Source organism: Dermacentor variabilis, chromosome 5 (assembly GCF_050947875.1).
Source record: "Dermacentor variabilis isolate Ectoservices chromosome 5, ASM5094787v1, whole genome shotgun sequence".
NCBI classification, from domain to species: domain Eukaryota; kingdom Metazoa; phylum Arthropoda; class Arachnida; order Ixodida; family Ixodidae; genus Dermacentor; species Dermacentor variabilis.
The window spans coordinates 29,316,538-29,329,211 of NC_134572.1; the positions used below are offsets into that span (position 1 = coordinate 29,316,538).

The window sequence follows — 12,674 nt, forward strand, 5'->3', positions numbered from 1 at the left end:
TTGCCCAGCAATAGCTGTTTTCCTTAATGCAAAGCCATACACTGGTTTTATACTGTTCTTTCTTTTTCCTATCCTATTATTAGGGTACCTTAGAGCAGGAACCATGAAAGTAACGCCACCAATCAAACCACCGGTAGCTATGCTGAATATTTTCGCCATTTTATAGAATAAATTATTCAGAAATTTCATTCCTTTATTTTCTTTTTATTTCCGGTTCACTGTAGTTACGCTAGTAACCATTACTTCAGCTTTGCACTTTTGTTATGCGACGCATCCTGGGGAACGCGGGATGGTCAAGGGAACATGAAGAAAAAGAACAGGTTGAAAAAGACTGATCGCAAAGCCCGATCTTTCAGGGTAATCAGTATTATCGAAATCTTCGTCGTTCCCTGGAGAAGACAGCACAGCCGAATCGCTGGTCCGAGCAAGAATAACCCTTTATAATATTGCAATGCTCGCGAACCTCTGACGCCCACGGTCTAGCGCCTTCGTATTCCATCGTTTGTTTTTCTGTTTCGTTTCTTTCCCCCGTCATTTATGAGTCGCAGTAACGGCACATGTCCGGCCATCAGCCAAGATCCCTAAGCGCAATATTGCGTGATCGTCCCAGTTGCGTAACGCTCTTATTTCGCAACGTATTCGACGCTACAACAGCGTCGGTATTGATCTCCAGTCACTTATGCCATTCCGCCCCCCCCCCCCCCTTCGCTTCAAATAGAGGCTTAGACGGTCGCCCATCTGGGGTGACACGGCTGCCTAGTAGCACCTTCAATGCACTGTATGGGCTGTGGGAGTAGGATTAGAAATGGTAATTCACACCAGTCAGGTTTTGACATAAGCTCCATAAGCTCTGAAAATGTGTCGAAGTGCGGAGTCTCAGTCAAGGGAAGGTCACTTTGCAGCCAGAGAAGGGGAAACAGAAGTCTTACAATGGAACAAAAATTATGGCCTCTATAAACCTTGCTTGCTGATCTCTTTCCCAGCTACTACGCTTGCATCAATTTCATGGTTCTCGTATTATTCGATGACGCCCTACACTATATCGCATGTCCATGCGCATTGTGCGTCTTTTTGCACTGCATGGGGTACCTGACCACCCCTCTTTATTCGTTCTTAAAGATCCGCCAGGTATATTTTTTTTTTTGGCTGTAAATGTTTTCAGTCGAGTTGGTGGCTCCAGGTATGAGCTTGTGGCTCCCGAGATCTTTTAGCGAAACGAATTGGGCTTCAAAGTAGCACTCTCGGTGTTTGAGTCACCAAGCATGCATACGTAACATTGCCCCACCACAATTGGTTTGGCTGTTCCAAGTGATTAGAGCTTGTCTATTTGCATTGAGAGGACAAAAGTGCACCTCTATTCATTCGGCCTGCGAAATTAAGCTGATACATAGAGGTTGACAGAATTGAAGCAAAACTCTGAGACCCCATTTCTACCTCCAGCCTCCCTCCCGATGTGCGTGCCTAACTTCCTTTAAAGCGCGACACTGAGTGAAAATGACGACGGAAACGCTGACATTGTATTTGTTGTCAGCACTAATGTCGTTTCTGTGCTTTCCCGACCCGAACTGCACCACTGGAAATGAAAAAAAAAGATACAAAGACAGAAGCAAAAACGGAAATCTAGCAGCAGAAGCTTGATGTGGGCGATTTGGTTTTGCATACTTCAAGAAATGAGCGCTACGAAGACGCGCACTAAAGGAGCAACATGTACGACGGATAAGGCTTTTGTCCGTCGTACATGTTTCTCTTTTAGTCCGCGTCTTCGTAGCACTCATTTCTTCAAGTCGGAAACCTAGCATATACACATTAGTGCTTATGATATGATTACTAATATTATGGGATATAATTAAGATACCTCGTTCACGGAGGCACGATAGAGAGCTCGTTGTTTCTCGTCCACGTGGGGTTTTTGCTGGAATGAATGCGTCGTGTGGTTGTACGAAAATGAGAGTTCAGTTTAAGGTATCAGCCAAATCTGAAGGAGGTTATTGACTGCCATCGCCGCGTTCGAATTGTCCTACACTATCCACGAAGGCCAGGTATATAGCGGATGGAAACCAATCAAATTTGTTTTAATTCTTGATTCTTCCCTGCTACTCTTGTAAAGAGAAGAGTGACCTTTATGATGAACTACGGCTGAATCATCAGCTCTATGCAGTTTGATAATTTACGACTTTCCCTTGCGCAATTCAAGGACACCTATTTCCACTTGAAGCTTCATTTCATCTCACCTGTTCGACAACTTCTTACATCCAGGTCTCCTATAAAAAGTCCAACAGCGAAAGCTTGGCTCAGCAAAACCACTTGATCTTATATTTTTTTTTCTATTTAGCTCATCTGATGCGATTAGGACATCGAAGTGCAAGCCCGGCAGCTTGAATATCTTCTACCTTCATTCGGCATTTGTTGCGAGTTAAGTTGTCGGCTTCCAGTTGCTGTCGATCCCGGGAGCTCTTTTCTGGCGCTTTTGCTTGCCACCAACTTTATGCGTGCGCAAGGCGCACTTCCTTTAACGTGACCTTCTTATTTACGCCAAGGCAGCTCGTTCAGTCATCGACCTACGTCTTTTGCCCAACAAAGTTACAGCAGATCAAACAAGCTTTCTCCTTCTCATCAAGAGGCACATGTAACTAGAAAAAACAGCTAACGTCGAGCAGGTGTGCTGCCCGAAAGGAGGCGCTGCTTCTTTTAGCACTCGCACTTCTTTTAACGTTCTGCAAAACAAGAAAAACTGCGTGATTGATTTCGATCAAGCGAAGCGCAGAGAGTCAAGGAAAACGGCCACTAAGCTTTTGGGGACGTGTTCCACAAGCTGCGCTTTTGATTATAGCGTCAGGGTTCACTTTATGTATGGACGCGTTTGGTGACTACGCGAACGTGTGAAGGCGGGACCAGGACAACTTAACTATAGGACAGGCACAAAGGGGCAGGCCTGAACTACTATGCTCTGGTGCGTGACTTTGCATCGGAGAAGAAAGAAAAGGGACAAAAAGGAATAATGAAAGATGGATGATGAGGACAGGAAGAAGCGATGCGTATGTATGGTAAACACGTTAGTCAGCGATTTCCTTAAAGTCTTGAATGCAGTCCGCTGCTCTGCAAATACTCCCTAACTACTTTCATAGCTGGCTTTGCTGCGCTATGCGGTCTCACAGTGGTGTCAAAGTAGCAACTTCCGGCAATGCCTGCGTTCCGATCATAGAATCAGCGTCTTCCACTGTGACACACTCAGGAAAGTCAAAGTCACAGAGCACAAAGCAATGCAAGAGCTCTGTCTAGAAATGTTGTGGGAAAAGTGAAGGAGAACAAATGAACAATGTCATTCGTACGTCGGCCGGAATCTCTTTGCCTACATTAATCTGAACTCATAATGTCGGTGTCAACTTCATCACTAGCTATTAGTTATCTATCTGTTCATCACGCTCTAAATTACGTTTAAAAGTCCATTTAGCAGGCAATCAATTATTTACTGAAACTTGACCGTAGAGGATCAGCAAAAACCGACCGTCTGTTCTGTCACTTGCATGGTCATTGGAAAGGTTATCAACTATGTTAACTTTTGCCTTGCTATGGCCGAAGCTGTCGCATTTTTTTAAATTATTGGTGAACTGGAACCTAGTTCATACAGGTGGCATAGCTATCATACGTATTACATCATTGCTGGACACCAGAGAACAGCAAGTCTAGCAGAATAACTTTGTGAGCAGGCACTGCCATTGTTATATTGTTGCGGCAAGAATCACTGTGATTGCAAACGGTATCACGTGATGGATTAGTTAATAAAAAGTGATCAGACTGATGCCGCGTTCAGACTACGTGCGCTACGTACAGATCGTTCGCACGGATCGTAAGCGTAAACGCAAAAAGCGCAACTAGTTTGTTCACATTACTGTTGCAGTGAGCGTAAAGTACGCAACAATCGCAACCAAATGTTGGAGTACCCGCTACTTTTACGACAAGCACAGATACAACTGTTACGACGCCGCCAATGCACGAAGCAGTTTCGGTTTGCATCTTCCGGTCACGGAGCTTCCGGCCTCCCCAGATTCCGCGTTTTTATTCGGTGCCCGCCATCCCAGCAGTCCGACGTAGCACCGTTCTTGGCGTCTCTATGCGGTTTGACGCTGTTATTGTGCTGTGTGTGCTCGTGGCTGGTGAGGATACTAGCTTCGGAAGCCTCTGCGTGACCGCCATCCCAGCCATCCGGCGTTGCAACGCTGTTCCTTGCTGCTGCTGCCGACGCCATCCGCGTTTTCCCGGGTTCGCGCCGAACGCGCGCGGAGTCCCTGAGTGCGGTGCGGTTTTCCGGTCTCCTTGTGTTGTGTATACTGCCCGTGGCTAGTGATGATGCTAAGTGCGGAAGCTTCTTCGCTGTGCAGCGATGAATTACTAATTGAAGAAGTGCGACAGAGGCCGATACTGTATGACCAGCGCCTGAAAAGTTACCGTGACAAGCAACTGCAAAACGACGCCTGGTTGGAGATAGCGAGCGCATTGAAACAAAGCGGTAAGTGTTTTTAATTTTTGCATGTGCGCGAAACTTGTAGCAATCAACCGCTTCTCAGTGTCAAGAGAAGTGCAATTTGGGTGCTAGGCGAGCATTGACAGTGTTGACGACGGTGCGCTGTAAGTTTCGTTCCAGTGCATTGTTGCAGTCCGACGCGTTTACGCCGCCGTAGTATCAAGTGCCACGCCTACAACGATGGTTTTATGGTAAGGAGGCATGTAGACATGCTCTCGGCGTTGTTTTGTCGCGTCACGCTCGGTGAAGCGGCGTATTCTGCGGCAACAATTGCAGGCCCTGAAATTGTTGCACAAGTGTGGGATTGATTGCGTTCGGATCTGCGTCAGACCCAGCACGGAAATGCGAGTTGTAGCTTGTGTCAGCCATCGGTCGGGAGTCGAACCAACACTCGTAGAAGTGTCTGTGGGTCATATTATGAGTGTCTGTGCGGACGGACTACGCTATCGCATTGTGGCGCGTAATCAGCGATTAAGTGACCCACTCTTCTTGTCGCTACCATCGCGCCGAACGCAAGCTGGCACACCGTGAAAAATTTTTCTAGCGCACTTCCACGGCTGTGTGCACAAATGTTGATAAACGGCATATTCGGCTACAAAAATGAGATCAGCGTAATATGACAGGAGTGAGGTTTCTTTAGACCAACGTGTATTTCATAGTGTGTAATGTGCCCTTTATAGTATGTGAACGCCTTCTTTTCCTATGTGCAATGCAGTCGCAGAGTTGCAGCATCGCTGGAATTGTCTTCGACAGAAGTTCCTTCGACTGCGAAAGACATACGCCAAGTCTGGCAGTGGCGCAGCGGACGTTGCTAAATCATGGCTATTGATGCCCCATCTCATGTTCCTGGCAGACGCTATACAACATCGAAGGTAAAGGCCAACTGTTAGCTTCTTTGCTACTTAATAGGCGTGGGATTTTGTTGATAAGCATGGGATATATTGAGTACCAGCTGCGGTGGCCATATTTTGATGAAATAAATGCAAACACACTCGTTTACCTGCACTTTTGCGTACACTGACTGGTCCCCAGGAGGACAAAAATAATTACTAGTCCACAGAACGACATCCTCTGAAGTCTAAATGTGGAATTGGGGCTTTGTAGGTGATCTGTTCATGGCACGTTCGGTATACGTGTGTAGTAGTTGACTTTGACGCTTTCTTAAGTAGGAGCAATGGGTGCGGCACAACTGCCAGCACGTCGGGTGTAAAATGAACTACCAAAACACGAAAGTGTCATTGGTTGGGACTTTGTTAATTATTCAGGTAGCATTCATGCCTGTGTATCCCGTTCCTGCGCATTTCTAATATTTTACTCTATTGTAGTTCCCATGCATAGTTACATTCAAGCGTTAAAAACCACTGCCACATTTACATGTACTGCTGATGAAAATTTACATTATTCCAGAGTCCTCGGGTAGTGTTTCCGCTCCATTCTGCTGTGACAAAGGGCCACCAAGATCAGAATAATATTTAGAAGCTACACCCAGTATGTAAAATGAGGCATCATTTACCTGTCAGTGTTAACAGGAAGCTGTATAAGGAGCCCTGTACCCCACAACTTTGCATGTGCTGTTCTCTTTGTAATGTACAATTGCTTCAGCTTATGCATGAATATAAGCGTCTCATATAATGTTTTTTTTTTCCTCTGCCATCCACAGTCTGGCGAGACAAGATGCCTCAGCTGCTCTGTCTCTAGGTCACTCAGTCGAGTCAGCCAGTGACTCAGCATCGTCGGTGGCGGGTTTGTGCCGCACATTCTACATTGACAGCACACAAGATGCATCAGTTCCTGACGAGGTGCTTCAAGTTTTGTCCACTCCAGACGCTTCGTCGAACCCAAGCAGCGAGGTGGACTCACGGCCTGTCACCATCGCACCAGGGACATCATCAGTGTGTTCAGACAAAAGTTATGCACCACCTAATAACACAAACAAGCCTGCGAAAAGAAAACAAAAAGACCTAGATGATTTGATGATCACGACACTTGCCGCCAATCGCCAGCGACTGAATGAATTGACGACAGCTGCAGCATCAGTAGATGAGGATGAACATTTTCTGTTGAGCTTGAAAGGTCTTTTAGGTAAAGTAGATGGCCGCAAGAAGGAGCACATCAAGCTGCAGATTTATAGCCTATTAGTTGAGGCAGCATACCCTCCACATGCTGCAGAGCCGTGAGCACGCGTTCTAGGTCCGTACCTCGTGTATTACAGCTGATATTTGTGGCCATTTTTCTCATGACCTGCTAGGTGTAAGCAGACTCATTGACATCCATATCAGTTCTTTGCTCTGTGTGTTGCAAAAGATTTAGTGGAAGCTTGTAATGTTTTTCCTGGGCCACTGCAATTTTCAAGGTGAAATGTGCAATAAACATCCTGTGGAACAAATTTCTCTGCATTATTTTTGATAATTCTTGTTAAATGGACACTCCTGTGTGTGTGTTACCTACTGGGAAAGAAGATTGCTTCTAGCATTGCTGGTGCTTTTGGAAAAGGGTGTAATGTTGCAAAATGTGGTGTTAGATTATTGACATTTACGGGAACAAAAAGAACTTCGATACACAGTTACGCTCACCAAGTACACGCTGATATGATTCAAATAGCCAGCAAGTAGGTATTCATCTCTACAATCATTTGCCTGCTTTATTAGCTCTGTTTTATTCCTATTATATATAAAATATCGAGCAAGGTCTTCATGGAAACTCCATGCAGTGCAGAGGCGCTTTGCGAATGAAATAAAGCATTATCGACACAAGGCTGGTGTTTGCTAAACATTTATTGCTGGTCATATCTCAGTACTTATGGAATCCAGTCATTACAAAAGTAAGTCACAGTTAAGGCACCTGTAACTTAAATAGGAGGTCAGATAAAGATATTGGTTAAATTTGATTTCATTTAAACCCACTGCCAGCTCACAGAACCCGGACCATGAAAATAGGCAGCAAAGCAGTCTCTCACTTCAGATGCTCTCTTAGAGTAAGCATTAGAGCCTTGCTGATTTATTTGTGGCAGGGACTCTGTATTGTTCCTCCATTCACCTGGGATAACTACACCTGCACTGTTGCTACTGTCTCCAAACTGCGGTGGACAATAGCCACCTGGCAGCCTCCCCTCCTGCATCAGGTAATTGTGGAGACAACAACAAGCAGCTGAGACTGCAGCTGCATTCTCTGGTAGCAGACTCATGCGCTTCCGCAGCACCCTCCACCTGGCACACAAAATTCCGAATGCATTTTCAATGCATCGCCGTGCTCGAGAAAGCCTATAGTTGTAGACCCTTTTCGGTGTGTTTGGCGGTTGGACACCAGGATATGGCTTCATTAAGTTCACTTTTAAAGGAAATGCGTCGTCTCCTACCATTACAAATGGAAGAACAGGCCCATCACTGGGCAAGGCTGCAGGGGATGGCAACGTTTCCTGTGCATTGTCGACAATGACTCCAAGCCCGCACGCTGAGAAAACACCACCGTCGCTTTCTCTGCCAAAAGCCCCTATATTAGCAGTTGTAAACCTGTAGCCTGCATCACAGGATGCCATGAGGTTGATGCTGAAGCTACGTTTATAGTTAAAGTACACAGAACCAGAGTTTGGCGGTGCGTCCAAGTGAATGTGCTTCCCGTCGATAGCACCAACACAATTTGGGAAGTTCCATTTCCACATAAACTCATCAGCTATAGCCTTCAGTTGCCTATGATCTGGCCGTCTCAGGACCCTTGGTTGAAGAACCTTCCATATGGCAGTGCACACTTGAGGAACCAGTTGCGAGATCGTTGATTTTCCAACCCTGAAGCTGTATGCCAGAGACTGGTAGCTGTTTCCGCTTGCCAAGAACCTGGAATATAATTGACAACATAAGTCTATACTGCCTTTTGTTTAACGCCTTCTTGTGACTTTAGGCAAAAAAAAATACAAAACAGCAGTTCCCAGCTGCTCTGCATAATGTGCTTTTATCAAGTGGCAACAGTTCGTATTCATGGACTACGCTGTGAACAGGAGGCATGATAAACAGCCACGTTAACTTCTGAAACAAAAAAACTTGTGTGACTGCCAACCTTATCAAAACCGTTTATTTGCGGACTTGTTTTCTTTGTGAAATCAGAATGCTGCACTTAACGTCTTTAGGACAACGCAGAAAAGCAGCGCGAATATTGTAACGGCGTACTGCGTGCTAGTATACTATAAATACACTTTCGACACGAGCTTGGGGCTGCGCGACTGTCTTTAAGATATGCGTATCGCAGTGACTACCACACGAAATCTGTAGCTATACAGCAGGTTTCCGTCGGCAAAATACGGATTTCACCAAAACACTCCACATAGCTCCGCAGTTAAAGAAGCCCACCTGCTCCCGCGTCTACCATTCCAAGCATAGAACACGATAGAAATTTCCATATAATATGCTTACCTCAGCGTTATAGCCAAGCGCTCAGCTGATGACAGGGATTCTCGCAGTTGCGTCTCTTGAGCTTGTATATGCGGTCGGAGGAGGCTTTCCAGGAAGTCAAACTGCTGCGGTGACATCCGCACGAAGTTGTAGAACAACGCCGTATCGCCAGTCCGCAGCTTCGCGAAAAGATTGTGGAAATCTCCGTCAACGGCTCTGTCGAGGAAGATTTGACGAACCCACATTCTTCTACGACGCCTCCGTCTGCGTCTGTTAAGCGCGTAGACGATGACAAGCTCACTTTGGGCTTGAAGAGCCTCGACCTGCGTTAACAGCCGCTTGCTGATCGGCGCCATGTTGAAAAATGCGAAACGCGGCTGTCCCAGAGCGGTGATTGGCCAGTCGTAAAAAACGTATCTTATCGAAAGGCTCAATGTGAACATAGGCGGTTGTAAGCTGCGTAAAAACTCGTTCCAGCAGTTGCGCAAATTGCAATAAATACGCCACTTACAGCGGATGCGACTGTAGTCTGAACGCGGCAAGTCTAGTCAGGAAACAAAATGAACTCATCGCAGACACGTTAACAGGTACTGGTTCACTGCGCCAGCAGCTCATGCCACGTGACCCACTGACGCCTATGAGACAGCCAGTGCTGGTGTGCCCCAGTGTTTGGCAACGCAAGTATCTTATGCCGCGTGAAAACGAGGAAAGAAAGAGAGATTCTGAAGGCATTCTGAGATCAGATTCTGAGAGACGTGTTTGCGACACGTGTCTCGGCCTCGCTGATCAAGAGGCGATTTTTTTTTTTTTTTGCTGCAACTTTTTATGTTAGATGGATCAAAAAGTTCGCCTCTTCTGATGGCAGCTGCCGCATGCACCACGTGGCCTCAGGCAGGTATATTTTCGTCATTCAAGTGTCAATCTTTCAGTAGTAAATTCCAGCTTGCCCCGCGGTCTCTTCCATCTTGTCTCTCGTGGGTTTCCGCTGGTTCTTTTATCCTTCTTAAAATGTGCCAAAAAGCCCATTTCACTGCTTTGATACTTTGAGATGGCCTTCGGCGTACATTGCAGGTAAATACATAGCCATGGAAATCAAAATTTTCACTGTCATACGTTTCAAACGTAACCAACACTAAAAAGGCGTCTCCCGTTTCCTCACCTGAATTTTATTTCGACGACCTGAAAGGCCAGGTAGTAGAAATGCTTGTAGAAAAAAAAGTTCTTGAAAAGTAGCGTAAAGATGTAAAACAGCTGCAGGCGACACAGGAGAGGAGAGGAGACAAAGGAGAGGAAAGACAGGGAGGTTAGCCAGTGTAAGTACCGGCTGGCTACCCTGTGCTGGGGAAAGGGGTAAAGGGAATAAAAGGAGAAAGAAGAAGAGGGAAAAAAAATGGAAAAAAAAGAGAAAATTCACACAGTAACGCGAAACTACGCGCTACAACGTTCAAAGGCGGTCGCACAATTCGCAGTTCCTTAAAAACTTCAACAAAGCCCTTAAGGCCTTGAGTGCCGAAGCCCGTCTGGACCAATGTCCTAGAGCTTTTTCCTCTGTAAAGGGGCGATTGTCCAGTTTTGCGAGAGCGGTCACGAGCACTTTTCTTCGCACTGCGTAACGGGGACAGTCACATAGGAGGTGTTGAATCGTCTCCTCGCAGCCGCAGGTGTCACAAGTAGGGCTGTCGGCCATGCCAATGCGGAATGAATATGAGTTCGTGAATGCCACGCCGAGCCACAGGCGGCACAGAAGTGTTGCTTCCGCTCGTGGCAACCCTGGTGGTAGGCGGAGTTGCAGACGTGGATCCAATTTGTGGAGACGTGCGTTCGTGAAATCACTGGTGTTCCACAGATTCTGCGTAAGCTCGCGGGCGAGGGAGCGGAGACTTGTGGCTGCGTCTGTTCTTGACAGCGGTATGGGTATAATCTGGGCACCATCATGAGCCGACCGGGCAGCGTCATCCGCACTGTCATTTCCTGAAATTCCACAGTGTCCCGGTATCCACTGGTAGATGATGTTGACACAAGACCCGAAGAGCAGCCTACGCATACAGGAAATAGCTGAAAATCCAGCGTGACGTTTTGCGTCTGGGATAACAAATCGTCGGGATAGATGAAAACCCGGCTGCTCACCCTGCGTTCCGCTGCCAGTGAGTGTATCGCCCACTCCGTAAACTTGAAACCCTGCCCCTCTTCCCCCGCCCCTTATTCACCGGCAGCTCTCCGTAGCGGAACACAGCCAAAGCAGAACGGAGTAGCTGGTCGCGCACAAACATGGTAATACACGTTCCTTTGCTTGGTCTCAATCAGAATGCATTTGCATCCTCGTGAGGCTTGTAATTCCGCAGCACCCCGTAAGGTTTGCAGACTCGACTTTTAGGAGCAGTGCAGGGAAGGTAGGAGAAAGCAGCGCTTGATTTGTGATGTGGTGAAGATACCCATCAGTTTTGTTTTATGTAGCATGTTTTGGAGCACAGCTCTTAGGCACCCGTTCCTGCTCTGAGCGTCAGCGTACCCCGGCATCGTATTTCGGCGTAACCGAGCGAATAAGCACAGCGAAGGATGAAAGGGCTAACGGGGAGCGCAGTGGTGGATGAAAGACGGTGAGAGCAAGGAGAGCGCGAGGAGGATAGCAGAGGAGGCGGGTGCAGTGGTAGCATGAGGAGGAAGGCGAAGGAGGCTACTTTTAAGCGCCATATTACGCCTAAATGGCGCTTTTGATGTGGCCTTTTCAGACGTTACATGAGCGTATGACAGCGTAGAGCGCAACATATTGTGGTACATTCTGGAAGGGGGTGGTTTAGGCGACGATTGTCTACAGCTTTTCAGAGATAGTTACGTAGTAAATATCGTTTGCGTGGAATGGTAAGGGATGAGGAGAAAGTTGGATATCAACAAGGAACTGAGGCAGGGGTGCCATTTATCCCCTCTGCTGTTTACAATGTACATGGTAAGAATGAAAAGGGCGCTAGAGGAAAGTAATATCGGGTTTAATATCTCGAACATATATGCGGGCACAGTACTCTAAAAAAAATACTTGGCCCATGGCCAACTGCGGGCCTTCAAAAAAGAGCGCTTCTTGCTCTGAAAAAGTTTTTAGAGGAGACCAACATTTTGGGAAAATATTAGGTATCAGATGATCCGAATGCGCTAAATGAGTAACATAAACGTTGTTCGTGATTCATAATTGGTTTATGTGGCGATCGCAACTTTTATGCAATATGTATAATTCTGTTCTGTACTTGCAGTGCATTACATGTGTTGTGTGTTATGGCTGTTCTAAATATCTGACTTTATGTATGCGTACGTGAACTGAACTAATGCACAGAACTTTGCGACTCATGTACTGTTGGACTGTATATTTTTTGTTCATCCAGTGTTCTACCGAGTTCCATATTTCGTGTCGCTATTCTCCCTTTTTACGCGAATTTGTTTCCTTTGCCAAGTGACAAGGAGTAGCCGGTGCCACCATAAAGGCGCCAACCTCTCCTAATATTCACTTCAATAAAAAAAAAATATGCGGGCACAGTAGTAGAGCAGCAGCTTCCAGGTCTATATTATGCGGACGATATAGTGTTGCTAGCTAACAAGCAAAGTAATTTTCGACGCCTCGCTAATATCTGTGGAGAGGAAGGCGAGAATTTAGCCCTGAAATTTAGCATTAAAAAGTCAGGTGTTATGGTATTCAATGAAAGCAGTGAATAGACAGTGGCAATACAGGGCCAGGAAACACTTTGGATAAAAGAATAACAATACCTTTGTATATGGATAAACGA

At 46.3% G+C, this 12,674-nt stretch overlaps 1 protein-coding gene and 1 long non-coding RNA gene across 2 annotated transcripts in view; one reads left to right on the top strand and one right to left on the bottom strand.

Moving 5' to 3' along the window:
• Window positions 1-12,674, bottom strand: part of LOC142581825 (uncharacterized) — a 40,337-nt gene that overhangs the window by 19,283 nt on the left and 8,380 nt on the right. The gene's annotated exons all lie outside the window — the stretch shown is intronic.
• On the top strand, window positions 5,247-6,715 carry LOC142581824 (uncharacterized). Its single transcript, XM_075691272.1, has 2 exons — window positions 5,247-5,394; window positions 6,183-6,715. Exons 1-2 carry the CDS (start codon window positions 5,351-5,353, stop codon window positions 6,697-6,699), a joined length of 561 nt encoding a protein of 186 aa, XP_075547387.1. The 5' UTR covers window positions 5,247-5,350; the 3' UTR covers window positions 6,700-6,715.

Excerpts from the sequence above, each read along its gene's own strand:
- LOC142581824 (XM_075691272.1), top strand. The coding sequence starts at position 5,351 with ATGCCCCATCTCATGTTCCTGGCAGACGCTATACAACATCGAAG. Across the intron at positions 5,395-6,182 it reads GACGCTATACAACATCGAAG|TCTGGCGAGACAAGATGCCT; the intron begins GTAAAGGCCAAC and ends TGCCATCCACAG.